General features: G+C 54.3%; 3 protein-coding genes across 12 annotated transcripts in view; 2 read left to right on the top strand and 1 right to left on the bottom strand.

Moving 5' to 3' along the window:
• Positions 1–2,244, top strand: part of AIFM3 (AIF family member 3) — a 50,545-nt gene extending 48,301 nt beyond the window's left edge. For 4 of the 8 annotated variants that reach the window (XM_088064972.1, XM_088064975.1, XM_088064969.1 and 1 more), the window contains one exon: positions 519–2,244. In XM_088064972.1, the coding sequence (XP_087921098.1) occupies positions 519–609 (91 nt within the window). In that variant the 3' untranslated portion in view covers positions 610–2,244. The remainder of the gene's footprint in view (positions 1–518) is intronic. The other 4 variants (XM_005524540.2, XM_088064971.1, XM_005524541.2 and 1 more) reach the window with 2 other exon arrangements.
• Positions 2,245–5,110: 2,866 nt separating this feature from the next.
• Positions 5,111–7,251, top strand: LOC102100730 (transmembrane protein 17B-like). The gene is made up of 4 exons (XM_005524639.3): positions 5,111–5,651; positions 5,920–6,023; positions 6,408–6,521; positions 6,919–7,251. The coding sequence occupies exons 1-4, from the start codon at positions 5,534–5,536 to the stop codon at positions 7,249–7,251; spliced, it is 669 nt and encodes a 222-aa protein (XP_005524696.3). The 5' UTR covers positions 5,111–5,533.
• On the bottom strand, positions 7,172–18,564 carry P2RX6 (purinergic receptor P2X 6). 3 transcript variants are annotated; one of them, XM_014253931.2, is made up of 12 exons: positions 18,309–18,564; positions 18,061–18,205; positions 17,796–17,867; positions 14,712–14,787; positions 14,189–14,282; positions 13,828–13,908; positions 12,988–13,129; positions 12,703–12,812; positions 11,288–11,381; positions 9,605–9,670; positions 8,841–8,918; positions 7,172–8,218 (listed from the first exon to the last, which is right to left on the bottom strand). In XM_014253931.2, the coding sequence occupies exons 1-12, from the start codon at positions 18,431–18,433 to the stop codon at positions 8,063–8,065; spliced, it is 1,239 nt and encodes a 412-aa protein (XP_014109406.1). In that variant the 5' UTR covers positions 18,434–18,564; the 3' UTR covers positions 7,172–8,062. The 3 variants fall into 3 exon arrangements, with proteins under 3 accessions (XP_014109406.1, XP_014109408.1, XP_014109407.1); XM_014253933.2 differs by having other exon boundaries at positions 7,172–8,101; XM_014253932.2 differs by having other exon boundaries at positions 8,092–8,466.
• Between the last annotated feature and the right edge of the window lie 1,278 nt (positions 18,565–19,842).

Here is a 19,842-nt window from a genome sequence, read left to right as displayed (position 1 = left end):
CTCAGGGAGAGGAACACTCCCAACCCCCAGGCAGCTCTGAGCCAGCTCAGACTCCTTGGGCACTCCTGGGATGGGGAACATGTCAGGGGCCCCCCTCAGCTGAGACAGGGTTCATAAAATGACAGAATATTTTGGGTTGGAAGGGACCTTAAAGCCTGTCCAGTTCCACCCCCTGCCCCCTTCCCACCCACTATCCCAGGTTGCTCCAAGCCCCATCCTACCTGGTCTTGGACACTTCCAGGGATGGGGCAGCCAGAGGTTCTCTGCCCAGCCTATGCCAGGGTCTTACCACCCTCAAAGGGAAGAATTTCTTGTGCCATCACCCCAGTTCATTGGGAAATGGTTGCTGGTGTCCCACTTTGTGCCACTTTGTGACTGGGAGGGAAGTGGTATCTTGTGGACATCCCAGGGATGGGGAGGATCTGTTGGCCCTGTGATGGGACTAAGGGGCTGGAGGAAGCCAGATTAAATCTGAATGTCTTTTCTCTCTTTGTCTACTGCTGCTTTCACAACTTTAGGCTGTTTGTCCGTCATGGCAAGTACGTTCGGTTTGGGGTCCTGAGTGTGCTGAATGTGAGGGGCTTGCACGACAGACAGCTGGCCACCTGACTGGGTCATGTCTGTAATTCCCATGTAGGGACACTGGTTACATGGGGAGGTGTCTTTGTTTTGCACCCCTTCACATGGGGGTTAGGGCTGGAGCTGCCAGGAGCTACATCAGGCACAGATCCTGTTGGCTGGGATCTTGCTTGGCTGGGGGTTTGGTGGCTTTCCATGGATTTTCAGCTGAAGGGCTGCTTTTAAGTATAAATAAATAAAATATTTGAGCTCAGTTCTACACAGATTTGAGGATCTGCAGGTGACTTTTTGGACAGTTTAGTGACAGGTGAGTGAGGGCAGAGGAGGGAACAGGGTGCTGGGATGGACACCAAGTACTGGACTAGCACTGAGGGACACTAAGAGCATTTGCCTGTGCATGTTGAGAAACCCCTCACAGCATTGTGGTTTTCCTCTCTTTTAGAACTGGAGACATGTCCTGGTTAACAGGGAAAGGCTCCTAACGCTGCTGATGGCTGTGCTCTCCTGATGCTGCACTCGCCATGGGGAGATGGGACAGCAGCTCCACGGCCTGGTGGGAACCCCATGGCTCAGCCATTTCCCTTTGAGACCTGGATGAACCTAGCATTGTGCACTGACCTTCCCAGGAGGATCTCACACGGCTCCTCTGCCCCTGTGTCTGCTGGGCTGGGGCTCTGCTGTTGCAATTGCTGTGGAATTCTGGAAAGGCAGGCCACAGAGAGTGTGGGGTTTGGCACTGGCAGTGGACATGGGCACCATATGGCTCTGGATGCTGCCATCGGGCTGAGGGTCCCCAGGAGGGTCTGAACCATGCACATCCCTCACCCCCATAAGCAGCATGAGTGCCTTTGGTTGCTCCTGTGCTTTCATGCATGATGCTCCTTTCAAAATTCCCTTTTCTCCCAGCAGAGCTCCAATGTGCATCCCTGTGGAGCCTGACATCTGCTCCCTTCCTGCATGGCTGCAGCATTTGCTACAGCTCTCCCTGTGCACTCCCACTCCAGGGAGCATCTGGGTGGGCCAGGAGATGGGGTTACACTGGGTAATCTCTGTGCAGCTGGTGTTTGTGTTGTCCAGGCTGGTCCTGTGCAACCCCACCAGCAGAGGTGGGTCCTTGTCCGTACTGAGGGTTCTGGAGCTCATCAGTCCCTGTCCCAGCATCTCTTGTCCTAGAACAGCCAAGGGGATGGAGTGTGTTCCCTGTCTCTTGGGCTCAGTTTGGGCTGGAGCACTGGCAGCTCTTGGCCCATTCCTGGAGTGTGTAGCAGGGGTACCTGAGAGCTGTGATGGCTCAGCTGCAGCCCTGGGCTGAGTGACCACCCTTCCAGCCAACCTTGGGATACCTTTCCTTAATGATATCATGGGATCAGTGATGTTGCTGAGATGTTATTTGAGGAAAAGTAGCTGGGGAACGTTTCTGGTTGTCCATTGTCTGGCACTTGTCCAGCATAGTGACAAGGTTGCATTTCCCAGCCCAGTGCTCTGCTGTCCTGTTTCCTGCCCCATGCTGAAGAGCCATGTCTCCAGCTCAGGAGTGGACCTGGCCAGCCACAGCCCAGTGTCCATCAGCCCAGTGGAGTAGGGGTTGAGGGTCTCCCTTGGGCTGACTCCTTCCCCAGCAGTCAGTGTTTTACCCTGAGTGCCAAACAAAAGGATTTATATTTTTAATTTGTTTCACCCCTATAAATTAAAGCAATACTATTCTTGGGGTCTGTGTCATTTCTGATTCTTTCTAAAATCTTGGGTCACCTCTGCATGTTGGCCAGATTGTTCAAGCACCTCTTCTTTGGAGACTTCCCAGCTGTGCCCAGCTCACTTGGATTTCCAGTCTTTCAGATCTCAGCTGGGTTGAAATGCACCAGTCTAACACATCTCTTTTTGGTCTCTCCTGGTTTCACTGCAAAGCTTTTCTCAGATGGAATGACCAGGAGGGACAGTAGCAGGATGTGCACACTCCAGCACAGTGATGAATGGGGACCATTATGTGTCTTCTGGATCCACAAAGCAATGGGAACTTGCAAGTCTCATCTCAGGTTCCAAAAGGCAAATGTCAGTGTTTCTGTCCCCAGGTTCTCCTCTGAGGGCAGAGGTGGCTGGGATTGCTCAGGTCCCAGTGCCCCAGGCAGGGCTCTTCCAGAGTGGCCTAGGGCGATGGGCACTGCCCGGGTGGAGGCAGTTGCCCAGGTGCTGCCTCAGCTCTGCCTATGACCCACAAAAATCTGGCTTTGTATCTCGTGTCCTGCTGGTGGGATAGTTGGACTTGGCTTTGGCAGCTCCCCAGGGGATCCAGCTGGAGTGGCACAGAGTGGCATTCCCTGGAGCTGTTTGTTTTCCCCAAGCTCTCTCATATTCTCCATACTGGCTGAGACTGACAGCTCCCCCAGCATGACTTTGCTGCACTGAGGACACACTGACAGAGTGCTTTGTCTTTCAGGAAGATGCTTTTTGATTTCCTTTGCCTCTGATGGGGCCTCATCCAGTATTGGGTATGAGCTGAATAAAATGGGCATCATCCCCATGTTCACAGAGCTGAAGACCATTCAGGGGCTGAGGAAGGACTTCTGCCCCAGTCTACAGCAACAGTGGGGGTAACAAGTCCCATTCCCTGCTTTTAATAGAGGAGCTATTTCAACCAGGGCTGGTAATATCACCCATGACACAAGAAATCCCAATCACCACTCTAGCTTTTCTTGGGACATATGTCAGGTCATGGGCAGGGCTGATGGCTCAGATGGGTATTACTCCTCTGCACAGGTGTGGGGTGGTGTTGAACCTGGGACCCCTTATCCAGTGCCTTGGTGAATGCTTCCCAGTGGCAAGTCTGTCCTGGAACTGGGCAAGGCTGGGTTGTGTTCTCTGTCACCTTTCCAGGCACATCTTGCAACCTCTCATGCCAGGACAGAAAGTTTCTCTTCTTAAGAAAACTGCCTGTTCCCATGAGGAATGAGAGCCCAGCTGGGGCACATGCAGTGACCCCCAGCTGCACTGCCCCATCTCACCAGACTGCCCAGATATCATCTTGGTTGCTCACCTTGCCTGCCCATGCAGACTTGATGGCCGCAGATCCTGAGCTCTCTACCAGCTCCTGCTCGGATTCTGGGCTGTGCCTTGTCACCCTGCCCATGCCTCACCTGTGTGCTTGCAGGTTGGGGATAGCTTGGGGGACAACTGGGGCTTTGCTTCTGCCCCACTCAGGTGAGACCCCACCTGCAGAGCTGCCCCAGTCCTGGGCCCCAGCACAGGAAGGACCTGGAGCTGCTGGAGCCAGTCCAGAGGAGGCCATGGAGCTGCTCCAAGGGCTGGAGCCAGGCTGGGAGAGCTGGGGGTGCTCACCTGGAGAGGAGAAGCTCCAGGGACACCTCAGAGCCCCTTCCAGGGCCTAAAGGGGCTCCAGGAGAGCTGGAGAGGGACTGGGGACAAGGGATGGAGGGACAGGACAAGGGAAGGTTGGGATATTGGGAAGATGGGATACAGTGAAGAAATTCTTCCATGTGTGGGTGGGCAGGCCCTGGCACAGGGTGCCCAGAGCAGCTGTGGCTGCCCCTGGATCCCTGGAAGTGTTCAAGGCCAGGATGGATGGGGTTTGGAGTACCTTGGGGTAGCAGAAGGTGTCCCTGTCCATGGCAGGGGGTGGGATGAGCTTTAAGGTCTCTTCCAACCAAAACCATTCTGTGATCCTACAACTTCAGCCAATCAGGTGTTGGTCTAACCATGCTTTCAGCCCCAGATGGTTTGGTTTTGGCAGCATATGGCAGTGAGCTCTGCAATTTCGTTTTAGCTATATCTAGGAAAAAAATCATCTTTCTTTGGTTTCTTGTGTTCCTTGACACAAGGACCCCATTAATAGCACTTACACTATTTGAGGCAGCTTCTCTGATGCACCTTATGGGATGAGTTGGAGGCTGAAGGTCATGAGGTGAGACCAGATCTGTAGGGTAGAACTGACATTTACAGAGTATGTTCAGAGAAGGCAACCATGCTGGGGAAGGGGCTGGAGCCCCAGGAGCAGCTGAGGGAGCTGGGAAAGGGGCTCAGCCTGGAGAAAAGGAGGCTCAGGGGGCCCTTCTGGCTCTGCACAACTCCCTGCCAGGAGGGGACAGCCGGGGAGGGTCGGGCTCTGCTCCCAGGGAACAGGGACAGGAGCAGAGGGAACGGCCTCAGGCTGGGCCAGGGGAGGCTCAGGTTGGATATTGGGAAAATTTCTTCATGGAAAGGGCAGTCCAGCTCTTACACAGGCTGCACAAGGCAGTGGTTGAGTCTTCATCCCTGGAAGCGTTCAAAAAATGTGTAGCTGTAGCACTAGGGGACATGGTTTAGTAGTGGCCCTGGCAGTGTTGTGCTAATGGTTTGACCTCATGATCTTAGAGGGCTTTTCCCACCTTAATCTGTGATTTTAAACTTGAAGTTACTGAAGAACTTTTCCCTGCCATTCACCTCTGGCTCAACCACCCCCTAACATGTCATCCCCCACTGCCCTCCCTAGCACCTCTGAGCCTGGATGGGGCTCAGGGAATTCACAGTGGTGGTTAAATGCTCTGTGAACCTGGAGGCCTTGAAGAAGCATTTCAGGGGAAGAGAACCATGCTCTCATGAGGCATCCTCATCTGTCAGGGGTCTTTGAGCAATATTTGTGTTGATAGAGCCTGGCTGGGAGAGGGTGCAGTTGCTGCAAGTCACAGTGACAGATACAACCAGCCGTCACCCCCTAAAGGTGCTGCAGAGGGGTGATGCTCTGTGACTTGTGATTTCCTTGCAACTCCATCTTGTGATTCCTGTGTGGGCTTGGTGTTTGAAGGTCGCTTCCCCAGATTCCCCTTCCAGCTCAGCAACCCTGTCCCCAGGGAGCCAATGGGCGTCTGGCCCTGCGCATTAGCCTGGCCTGTCATCTCATTGATTCCCTCCTGGCTAATCCCAGCTGAGCCGGGCTGGGGTGAGCAGGGCTCAGCTGCTGTCCATGGCTGCACCCACCCCGCTGCCCCCCAGCCTGCGCCGGGGCTTGGTGGTCTTCAGTGGCTCCCTCTTCATCAACAACAAGACGTGGGATAGTGGCACCGCCCACACCTACCAGCCAGGTATGGGCAGAAGGGCTCTGCGGAGGGGGCTTGGGAACAGGGGCTGTCCATCACCGTGACCCTGCTCAGCACATCACCAAAGCACCTGGGTGCCTCTGAGGCAGCAGCACCCACCAAAGAGGGGAGCAAAAATAAGAACATTTGCTGGAATCAGCTGTTTGTGGGACCCAGGGTCTGTTGCTCCCCTCTGCAAGCTGTGAGGGACTCCAGGGGCAGGGGGACCTCAGGGCTGGTGAGCAGCCTGCTCATCCCTGCCTGTCCTGCCTAGCTCACGAGGTGTTGTCCAGCCTGCCCCTCCAGGTGATGCTCTACTTCAACGTCTACTACTTCCCAGTCTGGTGCCTGGCTGAGGGGATTATGCTGCACCTAAAGGTACCATCCCATGGGGCATGCAGGGATGGGGGGAGCTGCTCCTGCCAACTCTCCCTGGGCTTGGGTGGGGGACAATGTGGGCAGGGGACAGAGGAGCCTCTTCAGAATTAATGGATCCCCAAAATGCCCTGACCCCAATGAGAAAATATTGCTCATCTCTGCTAGAGATGGAACTCATGAACTAACCAGGCAGGAACGGTTAACATGGTTGGGAAGTGTAGGCAGAGCTAGGCACCAGCATGGTGAGAGCTGGCAGAGCATGGAGAGCTGGGTATGGAAAGGAGGGCACAGGGAGCTGGGCATAGAGAACAGGGAATGGTGCACAGGTAAAGGGAAACTGGGCATGGACAGCTGGACTCGGACAAGGCTGTGCCCCCATTACAGTACCACCTGCTGCCTTGGCACTACCAGTTCCTGCTGGTCACAGCCTTCCTAATCCTCTCACTGGCTGAGGGCTCCCGCCTCTACCTGGGCTACCTGGGAAACCTCCAGGAGAAGGTAAGCACTGCCTGCCCTGGCCACAAAGGCCCTCATGCTTAGTGAGGATCAGCCCAAATGGGGGAACTGGATATCCCCTCACTTAGGACCCAAGTGCCCATCACTGTCCTTCCTCTGGAGTTCTACCTGGAGCTGTCCCAGAAGAGAATCATGGGTGCAGGCATGACCTGGAGAGAGAGAATGAAGGGGACCCATTTGCCCTCCTGCTGTATCTCTCCTGTGTTACCCTTAAGCACTGGGCGGGGTGTTGACAGCATCTGACCAAAGCTCCACGTGGCAGGGACATCCCTGGTTCCCGGGTGCCAAGGCCAGCAAAGGCTGATGCAGGAAGCTCCAGGGGCACAGAGGGTCCCCCCAGCCCACCACTGCCTCCTCTCATCAGGTTCTGATCCTGCAGGTGCCCGAGCTGGCTGGATTCCTGCTCCTCTCCTTCCTGATCCAGCTGCCCCTCCTCCTCTTCCTGCTGACAGACAGCCAGGTCATCCACTTGCCGCTGGAGGTGCCCATGCACAGCTTGTTCCTGGTCTTCCTCCTCCTTGAAATGGTGGCTGCCTTCCTGGCGCTGAGGATCATGACCAAGCAGCTGGCGGCACAGTTTCACCTGCGGCAGTTCCTGGAGGGTGGGGGGGAGCGGCTGGAGCTGGGGGGCACAAGGGGACAGGCAGCCGAGATGGCGTGGTGCTGCAGGACCCCTCCACCCCACACAGCTGGTCCTGGCAGGGAGCATTAAACAGGCTCAAACCCGCAGACACTGTTTCTGAGCTTTGTGGAGCCCCCAGAGGCAGCACCCAGGCACAGCCCAGCTGACCCTTGCCCTGCACCAGCCAACACAGCCTTGGGAAAGTGGGATTGAGGGCTCAGCACCTCTGAAATGTTCCAGTTTACCCCAGGGCTGTGCCTGTCCTTGCTGAGCATCAGCCCTGGAAGGAGGCAGGAACCAGGGTGCAGGAACCACTGCACACCCCTAGGAAGTACCAACCCAGGGCTGTAAATTTAAGCTAGGCCCCTAAACCCTCCCTGAACTTCCCAGGGGGCTTCTGAGAATCCAGGTGGCCCACATGAAGCCATCCTAGCTGAAAGCTTGCAGGGTGCCGTGAGGTGCAAGAGCAGCAGCACTCCACAAGCTTACAGTCTCTCCAGGGCTAGAGACAGAGCAGAGCCTCCTACTGCTTCCAGAACAGCTTTATTCCATTGCATCCCTGTTTTTCAAGGGAAATCAAGGCCCATGGCCATTGGAACATGGAGAAGTGCAAAATTCTTTAAGCCTGTTGTGCCAAGCAGGATCAGCTGCTCCCCAGCACGCTCTGGTTCTGGGGCAGCTCTGCTCCAGCACCAGCTGTCAGTGCTGTGAGCTGCCACTGGGATGGCTTTGTGCTCCAGGAGCCAAGAACTGCTGCTGCTGCCAGTGCTTCTCCAGGAAAGGCAGACCCTAACTCCGGCCGTGCCAGGACTGGCCCACCTCCACCAGGGGTCCCCCATCATATCTACCTGGAGGTGGCTCTGGAGGGGAGGGTGTTTGTGGTGGAGCATTCCCAATGTCCCTAAGCTGTGGCCCCAGGCTTACCTTTAGGGGGTCTTGCCTGCAAAATGAACAGGGACATCAGTATACAGCAGCCATGGAGGCAGCCCAGGTGGTCCTTGGGTACTCTGCTTGGTTCCATGCAACCAGATTCACTGTCCAGGACCCTCACTCCACTCTGGATTTGAGATCAGGCATTAGGAAAGTTTCCCCCCCTGCCCCTGCATAGGATGGTGCAGCTTTGGGACAGTTCACCAGGAGATGGGGGATCTCATGCCTCAGAGGCTTCTAAGATTTGGCCAGAAAAAGCTGGAGATGACGTGAGGCAGGGCTGCAAGCTCTACTGGTCTGTAGGGGCCTCCCTGTGATTCCCTGATTGACCAGGGTAGCGAATTTCCACAATGGAATCATGCTTGGCACATAAACCTGTCAATGAACCACAGAACAGAATGTGCACTAAGAGCTGGCGTCTCTGTGCAGAGAGTTCCAACAGATTCCATTTGGAAGAGGGTGAAAAAGCATGAAGCTGTGTTGGTTTTCCAGGTAAGGTCCCCATGGCAACCCACTGATGTTTTGACAGTAGCTGAGGTCATGGTGCAACTTTCCCTGACCCTTGGCACCAGCTGGATCCCTCTCCCAGTTCAGACTGGCAACCAAGCCCAAAAGTTGGAGACTAAGAGCTGCTCCACTAGGTTTTTCCCTGGTCTTGGGAACTGAGTTGTAACCAAAAGGCAGAAAATCATTAAATCCAAAATGATTCACTTCAAAACCTCCTCTCCCCCATATGGCCCTATCCTTACCTCCTCAAACTTCCCCTTCCAATAAAGGTCAGCCTTTGCATCCAGGTAGAGCAGAACCAGGTCACAGACTATTGTAGCCTGGAGACAGACAAACATTGAAGACAAGGAACTTCTCACAGGAATGCCTGGCTTTCCATCCTGGCTCCTACGGAGCCCTGCAGCCAGCTGTGAGCATTTGCTGGGGCAGTGAGCCAGCCCTGCCTCCAGCCACCTCCACTGGCTCCTCTCTGACCCAACCTGGTCCCAGGAGGTCAGACAGGATCCCCAGGCTGCAATGGATGGACAGGGAGGGCTGTTCCAGCACCCTCACAGTCACATATGGACTGGGATGAGCATGTCAGTGAGAAAAGGGGGGCAGGTGAGGGACCTCCCTGTTACTCTGCTGGAAGGGTAGAGCCAGAGAAGGGCTCTACAAGGGGCTGCTCCACCATAGTGACAGGACACTGGGTCCCTTCTGAGTCAGAGGAGAAGCAGAGAAGAGCTGCTCTCTCCTGCTGCCAGCATCCCAGTGATACTCTGCCCCAGGATTCACACAAAAACATGACCTCCATAGGATGTGACCATGACAGCACTCAAGATCCCAATCCAGTGGTGTCATTACTAATGGTCACAGGGAGACCTGAGCTGACACCGTGCCAGACCATCTCCCCTCTGTGCTGGCTGGCACTAAGGAAGCTTTGTGCCCAGGCAGGCAGGGAAACAACTGAGAAGTGGCAAATCCCAAGCCACAGATGGAAGAAAAAGGGTGTATCAAGAGTACTCACAGCACCAAAGAAGGCGATGCTGGTGCCAAAGCTCACGGCAGTAGGAACAATGCTGAACTTCCCAGCCTGGTGAGAAACAGTGGAGGGGTAAGAGAGGGTGGAGAGTGGTCAGAGGGGTGAGAAGGTTGTGGACTGAGCCATGTGGGGCAGTGTGCTCAAAGTCAGGAGGTACTTGGAGGATGCAGGGATATTTCCCCATGCCCATTTGTAGGAACTGCTGTTGTGCTGACTCCAACCCCCTTAGGCTGTCAAAGAAGGGACAGAGGTGCCTGATGACCTAGAAGCAGCAGAGGTTACTGTGACCCACTTGCTCCTGCAGGCATAGCAGGAACCTCCCTCTTGCTGCAGCTGCCACCCATGGAGCCACATCCCAGCAAACACAACCATGGTGTGATGTGTCCCTCCCTTCAAAAATGAGTCTGGTGGTTTCCCTTCTGGCTGTTCTCTCCTGCTTCACAGCTCCTGTTCTCTCCTGCTCTCTCAGCCTAGAGGTGGTACACCCTCTCCTGCACAGTGTGCTTCACCTTCTTCAGGTGCAAAGGGCACTGCTGAGCACAAAAGACCAGCTGTGAACATCTCTCAGTGGGGGAAGTGCTCTCAGCACAGGCTTCCTCTTTGGAAAGCTAAGCACTAAATTTGTGAGTGATGCTGCATAGGGTAGCATCAACAATCATAGAAACATGGAATAGTTTGGGTTGGAAGAGACCTTAAAGCTCATCTCATTCCACCCTCTGACATGGACAGGGGACACCTTCCACTATTCCAGGCTGCTCCAAGTCCTGTCCAGCCTGGCCTTGGAAATTTCAGGTATGGGGCAGTCACAGCTTCTCTGAGCACCCTGTGTCTGGGCATCATCACCCTAACAGGGAACAATTCCTTCCCAATATTCCATCTCTCCCTGCCCTCTGCCACTGGGAAACCATTTCCCTGTGTCCTGTCCCTCCATCCCTTGTCCCCAGTCCCTCTCCAGCTCTCCTTGAGCACCTTTAGGCCCTGAAAGGGGCTCTGAGGTCTCCCCGGAGCCTTCTCCAAGTGAACACCCCCAGCTCTCCCAGCCTGGCTCCAGAGCAGAGGGGCTCCAGCCCTTGAGCATCTCCGTGCCCTCCTCTGGGCTCACTCTAGCAGCTCCAAATCCTTCTGGTGTTTGGGACACCAGAGCTGGAGGCAGCACTGCACCTAAGCAGGGCAGAGAATCAGAATCTCTGCTTTACCTCCTGCCCACACTGCTGGGGATGAGTCCAGGACATGGACAATTTCTGGGCTCTCAGTGCGCACGGCTGGGGAATGTCCAGCTTTGATCATGTGACACCTTTTCCCTCTGAAGGTACTTTTAATCAAGAAGGGATTAATTGTCCAGGTTCATTAGAGTTCAGGTTTATCTTTCTCAGGGTACTCCCACCATAAGATCCTCAGAGAGACACCTACAAGCCCAGACCTTGCCTACTGAACACTTCACAGCCCTCATGTCAGACCCTCAGAGAGGGAAGTCTCCCTCCTCAGAGCGTTACCAAAAAGTTTTTCTTCAAATGGGAGAGACTGTTTTCTCCTGCTCTGGTTAGGAAACTCTGGAAAGAAGTGAAGAGCTCACCCAGGTGGGGAGAAGTGATGGTAGCAGAAACGATGGGGGTAGAGTGGAAGCAGTGGTGTGAGGAGTCAGCCCTGGGGCTGAGGAGCTCACAGTACCTGGCCGTGCACGGAGAGGTCAAAGCGGATCCCATAGAGTTTCAGCAGGTTTCGGTACAGCTCCCGCTGCGAGCCCCAGTAGTAGGAGGCAGTTCTGTGGGAGATGGGCATGGCTCAGCAAGGCAGCTCCATGAAGGCAGGGAGGGAAGTGGGTGCTAGTGCCAAAGGATTGCTGGGCTGGTGGGTTCCTGGGTGTCCTCCAGGCTGGGAACTGGGCATACATGGGCAGCAATGACTTGCTGGCACCAACAGCTGGGCATCAGCATCCCCTCAGCACCCAATCTGGGTCACTGGGAGCATGCAGCTCTCAGTGTGCCCAGTTCAGGTGGGGACAGTCACATTACCTTCTCTCAGGCAGGTAATGCCCTGCTCAGCTCCAAACACAACAGAGCTTCGAAGTATGGGAACTGCCACAGCATCCCTGTACTGACAGGCCCTGCCCTGAGTTACCATTTTTTGTTGCCTTGGAATCACTGAATCATTGGAAAAGGCCTCTAAGATCATTAAGTCCAGTTAACCCAGCATTAACCCATGTCCACCATGTCCAATGTGCCACATCTGCACAGCTTTTAAATCCCTCCAGGGATGGAGACTCCACCACTGCCCTAGGCATCTGCACCAGGGCTGGACAAACCTTTCAGTGAAAAGATTTTTTCTAACATCCGATCTAAACACTCCCTTTAGCGCAACTTCAGGCTGTTCCCTCCAATAAAGCTCCTTGTTGCCTGGGAGCAGAGCCTGACGCTCCCTGGCTGTCCCCTCCTGGCAGGGAGTTGTGCAGAGCCAGAAGGGCCCCCTGAGCCTCCTTTTCTCCAGGCTGAGCCCCTTTCCCAGCTCCCTCAGCCGCTCCTGGGGCTCCAGCCCCTTCCCCAGCTCCGTTCCCTGCCCTGGACACGCTGCAGCCCCTGCAGGTCTCTCTTGTCAGAAGGGGCTCAGATCTGCCAGGACTGGAGGTGCCCCAGCAGGGCTAGCACAGGGAACACGCACTTTTCCCTGTGCTGCCATATCGGGGCTGGCACAGATCAGGTACCCGTGGCCTTCTTGCTCACTTGGGCACACCTGGGCTCATGTTCACCTTCAGGTCCTTTTCTGCCTGCAGCTTTCCAGCCACTCTGCCCCAGCCTGGAGCATTCCATGGGGTTGTTGTGAGCCCTGTGCAGGATCTGACACGACCTTATTGAACCTCATACCATTGGCCTCGGCCCATGGATCCAGCCTGTCCAGTTCCCTCTGTACAGCTTCCTGCCCTCCAGCTGGTCCACACTCCCACCCAGCTCAGTGTCATCTGTGAACTGACCAAGGCAAACTTGCTGGCCCTGCTGCTCCTTTCAAAACATCCATCAGAACTGAAATCTCAAACAACTGCCATGTGCTGACCTCACAGGCCTGTGTAGCCACTGTCCCAGCATCTTTACCTGAAATTGTACCTCCTGTCCTGCAGGCTGAAGGAATACTGTGGCTGGCACTGGGTAGCGGGGTGGTCCAGGTCGCAGTTCCACTCAATAAGAACTCTGATGCTTCCTCCCTGCAAAACACATTTTATTCCAGGAGAAGCATGGGATCAGATTGGCTGAGTCATTAACTGTTCAGACATTCCCAGATCACATATTCCCTTAGCATTTCAGGTCAATCCTCTGCTTCTTGCTCACATCCTTGAGGAATTTTGAGTTACCTTCCATAGTTACATAAAAAACAAGTACCAGCAGTGCGAGGTCTCCAAAGTTCTCTCCAGCTGCCTCCACCATGTCACGGACACGGAACACAGGGCAGGAGGGGTTGAAGACGGGATCATATGTGCAGCTCTTGAAATAGCTGGAGTCAGTTGTTTGTAAAGTGTTGCACCTGAGACAGGAGAGAGGGGGGGCAGGGGTGTGGGAGGTAATGGAGCCCAGCTGTGGGACTGCAAAGGGGACCCTCACATTGGATTGGGCCCACCAGTGCATTGGTGGGGGGACAGTCAATGCCTTGCCTAAAGCCTCAGATGGAGAAAAACCAGCCCAGAGGAATCTCCCATGGAGTTATTCTCTATAGCATGTGCCATGACATTCCCTTCCACCTCTTTGTACTCCTTTGTTTCTTCCCAGCACCCAGCTCTAGTCACTGCTAGGGTTAACACCAGGGACAGTTCATGCCACATCTCCTGCCACAGTAGGGCAGGACAGTCAGTGTGCTGGGGCTGTGGGGCCTTCTGTGAAAGCACTTTGCAAGGACTAAAAGAAAAAAATATTAGTTTCATTTCCAAATGAGAGTTTAGGAATTGGCTGGCCTTATCCAGCTCTTTGCAGTGCTCTACATGGGCAAATGGACACCAATCCCTTTCTCTGAGGTCCCCATCCCACTGCTCTTAGAGCTGCACACCCAGCACACCTGCAATGACCTGTATTCACCTCAAAACCTGTCCTGTTCTAACTGGCCCAGCACTACCTGCCCTGGGTGCCACTGGCTCCACGAGTGCTTCAGCTCCTTAGCCCCATGACAGGCTTGGTGCCAAGGCTGGACCAGGCTGCCTGCTCAGCCCAGCTGGAAAGTACTGTACTTACTTGGAGAAGTTAAATTTGGTGAAGTGGACAGTATTTTTTATAAAAATAGTGAAATTCTCTGCCTCAGTCAGAAGTGGTTTCCTAGAAAACAACCACCAACAAAGTCATGTCTTGCACAGTGGTCAAGGCCCCATTTCCCGATCCCTGCAATCTCTCCTGCAACCCCAGAATTTTGGCTACAATGGACAGGTGCAAGAAGTGCTCTTAGGTGAAGTCCTCTGAGTTTAACTGACAAGAAGGTCAATGTCAGAGGTCTCCCTGAGCCTGGCTGCCCTTTGGGCAAGTATAGTCAGACTCCTGGTAATGCAGAGGGAGGGAGCCAAAGCTCCCAATTATCTGCTGTCTCCTCATGTGTGATTACCTGGGCAGGGTGCCATTCTCCACAGGGCACCAGCCATAGATCTCACAGGTGGAATGAGTGGTGTTGAACATCAAACATTTCCCAGTTTTTATGCCTAGAAAGGAAACAATATAAGACAGGCTGAGAGAGTTGGGGTTGATCACCCGGAGAAGACTTTGGAGAGACCTCAGAGTCCCTTCTAGTGCCTAAAAGGGCTCCAAGAGAGCTGGAGAGGGAATTGGGACAAGGGCCTGGAGGGACAGGATAAGGGGAAATGGCTTCCCAGTGGCAAAGGCAGGTTGAGGTGGGGTATTGGGAAGAAATTCTTGACGGTGGTGAGGCCCTGGCACAGGGTGCCCAGAGCAGCTGTGGCTGCCCCTGGATCCCTGGCACTGCCCAAGGCCAGGCTGGAAAGGACTCAGAGCAACCTGGGATAGCGGAAGGTGTCCCTGTCCATTGCAGGGGGTGGAACTGGATGAGCTTTAAGTTCCATTTTAACCCAAACCATTCTAGGTTTTTGTTTCTTTAGCAAAACGCCCAGTACCATTGCCATGAACCACAGGGTTTCCCATGGGACAATCTGCATCTTCTTTGCACATCCCGTCGAGGACAGAGGGGCTCTGTGAGGGACAGAGAGAAGTGCTGTCACTGTGTTGTGCAGCTACCTGAGGCCATGCTGTCACTCCCCCCCATTGCTGCACTGCTGCTCCTGCATCTCCAAGTACTTCCCACATAATTAGAGATGAACATTCACCAGCCTCTAGCCAGTCAGAAGAGAGGCATGTCCAAGGGACAATCCTTCCTCTCCAGAGCACTTGTGTCCTACTGCTCAGTGGCAGAGGAAGCCTCAGGAGCTACCTCAGACCTTTCAGATGGAACTGGGAACCAGCACTGAGAGATTCAGGAAGGCCCTAATGACTGAGCCCATTAAACACCTTGTAAAGTACTATGATGAATTCCCTGGAGGAGAGCTTAGTAGACCCTAAATCCAGCATAAAAGAAGTTTTACAAGAGACAGGAAAAGCTTAACCCTTACTCTGGACCTACCTGATTGTCAGGAGCAGTAAAAATCTTTTATTCAAACACAGAGAGATGATGGTAGTTGGGGAAATACCACTAACACCTCCCCTAGCTACCCCAGGCCATGACAGGAATCACCAGCTCATCAGAAACCCACCTCCCCCAAGCCCTGGGGGGCACAGAGGCCCAGATGCAGGAGGGGAATCCTCAATTATGGAGTCAAAAGTGAGGTTCTGTTCAGGCCTTCCCCAAGCTGCCCCAGGACAGCCTCAGCCCCTCATTCAGGTGTAAAACCCACCAATATGATCTGAGAGGAGCAGTATCTTTGGGATGGGTGGGGTCTGAAGTCATTATGGGATGCAGGAGAACATCTGGCAATTGCCCAAGGTGTTTAGGGAAGGGGCTATGTAGGGGAGGAAGAGAAGGCATGGAAAGGAATGAACTTGGTAGTCTGAAAAGGAAGACAAACATTGGAACATAAAGGGATAAAAGGGTGCAAAGACTTAAGTGCATGTACAGCTGCTGAAACAGTTTGGCTCACATTTGGTGCTGCCTCTGGCCACACACACACTCATCTGCAAGCACCAAATACTCTGGTTGTCAAGAATATTAAGATGATTCAAACTCCCTGCAAAGCCAAAAGCTGCTAAATATTTAAAGCTTTCCAAATATGAATGTCATCTACAGCCCAAATGCCAGGAACAGAGGAACTCTTGGAGACCAGCACAGGATGTAGGCTGGGATACACACCAACACACACCCCAGCTCTGGAATGAAATCCTCAGCTCTGTGTGTCCTTGGCTTGCACACTGCAAAACCAGAGGTGCCTGTGGCTGCCTGTGAGAACCTTGAAATGTCCTACAGCACTTGTCTTCCTCCCTATTGGGACTTTAGTAGTTCTCAGCGTTTTAAAGATGGATCATTGGTGCCATTTTCCCCAATCCAAGCCCAGTGTTTCTCCTCCCCTGCAGCATTTGGCCACAGCAGGAGCTAAAGGGAGCTAATGCAATTGGTGCTTGGCTTAGGTACAAAGTGCCAGCAGTGGTTCAGCTTAAAGGACATTTACTCCCATCTGCTGAGCTGGGTCCAGCCTGGGAGAAGGAGCTGGCCTGACTCCAGCCTTAAAGGGAAGATTTCTACCAGAGAACATATACCATTAAGTGCTGGCTAGCTTGGAAAACCATCTAGACCTTGTGCTCTGTTCCTCCTAAAAACAGGACACTAAGATGGGCATTAGTCCTGCAGCAGGGAGTTATCAAGGAAACATGACACAGGTATCCATGGAGTGTGTGCCAAGGCATCCACTTGTTCAAGGGCAGCAGAAAGCCTGAAATGGTCATACAGTGCCACCACACAAAGAGTTCAGAGCTGGAGAGGCCCCCTGTTCCCTGTCCCGGCCACCACAAATAGTTCTGGTAGAACATGTGGATACACATCTTGGCTCATGAAGGTATGAGAGAGCAAGTGCAGATGTGCTGCAGAGCGCTATTTATTGTCCTGGGGTGACTTTATGATGCTGGTATCCCCAATCGCCTGTTCTGTTTATGTTACATATGTAAGTTCAGCACCTTTAAGACTGGCTCTGAGAGCAAACAGGGAGAAAGAAGAAGCACACAGCTTGTTTTCAGAAATGGCACTCACTCAGAAACGGCATGCTTCTCTGGACTGCATTGTCTGCAGCATGGACAGACAGCAGGACAGAGCTCTCCTTTGCTTTTAGTTAGTTTTTAGCTAGCTGAGACAGAGAAGTTCCCCAGACTGTTTATTTTCCTTTTTTCTTGGATCTCTTCAAACCTGCACTGGACTGAAAACCCAGACAAACCCCAGGAGCTCACGCATGTGGCTCACCAGGGCCTGGGCACGGGCACTTTCCAGCACCAGAGGAACTGATAAGAGACTGAGCGAGCTGAGCTACACCCCATGAAAAGGACTCTTCTGGATTTGCCATCTCTTTGAACACTGAGAGGTTTTATTTTTTAATATTATTCAATTTCTGTTAAATAAACAGTTTTTTCCACTTTTCTCCAAGGAAGTATTTTTCCTGAACCAGTTGGGGGAAGAGCCGCTTGAATTTGCTTTCTGGAGGGACTCCATTAGGAAGTTTTCTCCCAAATTTGCTCTAAACCAGGACAAATACAATTACTGGTGTCCAGTGTGGGGCCTGAGAAAGTGGAAAAAACCTGTACTGATTGCATTTTGGTTGTACTTACTCTGTATTGGGATAAAGCAGTCAGTAACCATGTTGCTTGAATTCATAATGTCTCTCAGGATGGAGGCCTTCATGCAGTTCTGGTCCCTAGGCTTCTCTGAGGTTTTAATACCTTTCTGGTCCCTAGGTTTATTTTCTTTTCCAGAGATAGCTCCAGTGTTGTCCCTAACACGTAGCTTTTACAGTAGAGGGGCACAGATTAGAACAGCTATTGTGCTGGGCTCAGTGATAATGATTTATAGGAAGTGAAGCAGTGAGAATGAGGGAAATCAGGTTTTGTGGGAATATAAATCCATTTTTCCCTTTTATCTGGTCTTCCACTGGGTTCCACTGAGCAGCAGGACCACTGGCTCCGTCCCACCCCTGTGAGGCCAGGCTGAGGCAGGTCCATTCACTCACCTCAGGGCAGGTGCCTTGGGCTTGCTGGATCGTGGCAATGAAGTTAGTCACCAGGAAAAGCACATTTTCCCCCTGGGAAGCAAGAAGGCACCGTCAACGGGGACTGACACTAGAGCGGGTACAAGGGGACGCCCTATGACACCATGGGTGGAACAAGCACTAATGGCTTTGCCAGGGCTTATTGGAGGCCAGTGCTACCTGCGGCATCCCCTTGCCAAGACAACTGACTGTATGTGTGACCTCCCCGCCCGGGGCCCGGCCGTACCTGCGGGGGCCAGGTGAGATCCGCAGCGTCCCAGAGCCGCCGGCCCCCGGCCTCGGCGGCCACCGCCCCCTTCACCTTGGTGACCACGGCGACACGCGGGGCCGCGTCGCGTTCCTGGTACCCCTTCCGCAGCAGCAGCACCCACCTGCGGAGGGGCGGGGGCTCTCAGGGACCCCCGGCCGGACCCGAGGGCTGGGGGGTGTCCCTGCCTCAGCACGGACCGGCCACCCCGAGGGCAGGGTGCCTACCCCAGCAGGTAGCCAAGCGCGCTCAGCTGCAGCAGCCGGTGCAGCAGCCCCACCCGCCGGTTCCGTGTCAGCGAGAACTTGGCAGTCTTGTAGTCGAGCAGGGACCCGCAGGGTGGGCCCGGCATGGCGGCAATGAGGGGAAAGGAGGGCACGGTGAGGACAGCGGCACCGGGAGTGAAAGGCGGGCAGGAGAAGGAAAGGCGGGCACGGTGAGGACAGCGGCACCGGGAGTGAAAGGCGGGCAGGAGAAGGAAAGGCGGGCACGGTGAGGACAGCGGCACCGGGAGTGAAAGGCGGGCAGGAGAAGGAAAGGCGGGCACGGTGAGGACAGCGGCACCGGGAGTGAAAGGCGGGCAGGAGAAGGAAAGGCGGGCACGGTGAGGACAGCGGCACCGGGAGTGAAAGGCGGGCAGGAGAAGGAAAGGCGGCCCCGGGGCCAGCGGCCGCGGTCACTGCGCGCCCGGCACTGCCCGCCTTCCCCGCCCCCCGCGGCCCCGCCCCCGTTGCCATGGCGGCGGTGCGCGGGCGCAGGGAGGAGCCTCAGGCCGGGCCAGGCCGGGGCCGCAGCCCCGACACCGCGCGGGTCCCAGCGGCTGCGGAGCCTGCCAGACAGCCGGGTGAGCCCCCGCAGCCCCCAGCCGCGGGCCCTACCCACAAAGAGAGTCACAGAATGGTTTCGGTTGGAAGAGACCTTGCAGCTCATCGCGTGCCACACCAGCCATGGCAGGGAAAGCTCCCACTGTCCCAGGCTGCTCCAAGCCCCAATGTCCAGCCTGGCCTTGGGCACTGCCAGGGATCCAGGGGCAGCCCCAGCTGCTCTGGGCACCCTGTGCCAGGGCCTGCCCACCCTGCCAGGGAACAATTCCTGCCCAATATCCCATCCAGCCCTGCCCTCTGGCAGTGGGAGCCATTCCCTGTGTCCTGTCCCTCCATCCCTTGTCCCCAGTCCCTCTCCAGCTCTCCTGGAGCCCCTTTAGGCCCTGGAAGGGGCTCTGAGGTGTCTCTGGAGCCTTCTCCTCTCCAGGTGAGCACCCCCAGCTCTCCCAGCCTGTGCTAAACCAGCACAGACCACCCCCTGTCCCAACCAAGGGATGGGCAATTTGTCTTTCCCACTAATGAAAATGATGTCATTCCTCTGGATGGAGCAACCTAAGTTTTACATCAAGGATACATCAAGGGCCCTTTCCAGCCTGCTCTGCTGGAGGTTCAAGGACCTACCAGGGCCCCATGTGATGTGCGGAATAAAGGGACTCTATAACTCGCAGAGTAGTTATAAGAGCAGGTATGAATTTATTCAGCGCTGACGTGCATGGGGGATATCTCCTCCAAAAAGCATGCACACCTTTTTGATTAGGTTTTCTCTTTTTATCCTTTACAGACTAGGTTTACACGATACGCCTAATACATACTCATTTCCTAACCCCGCTTGTCTTCACTTCATATTACAATTAGCTTCATGCCTCTTTCAGTCTTTTGGCTGCCTTTTGGGACTTCAAATCCATTTCTTCCGGCTTAGGGTCCGAGGAATCCCCTT

This window comes from Pseudopodoces humilis, chromosome 20 (genome assembly GCF_049639895.1).
Source record: "Pseudopodoces humilis isolate 2021_Gansu_Grassland_sample_001 chromosome 20, ASM4963989v1, whole genome shotgun sequence".
In the NCBI taxonomy this organism is placed as follows: domain Eukaryota; kingdom Metazoa; phylum Chordata; class Aves; order Passeriformes; family Paridae; genus Pseudopodoces; species Pseudopodoces humilis.
Note: the sequence above shows the minus strand (reverse complement) of the source record. Positions and strands in the feature narration are given on the sequence as shown.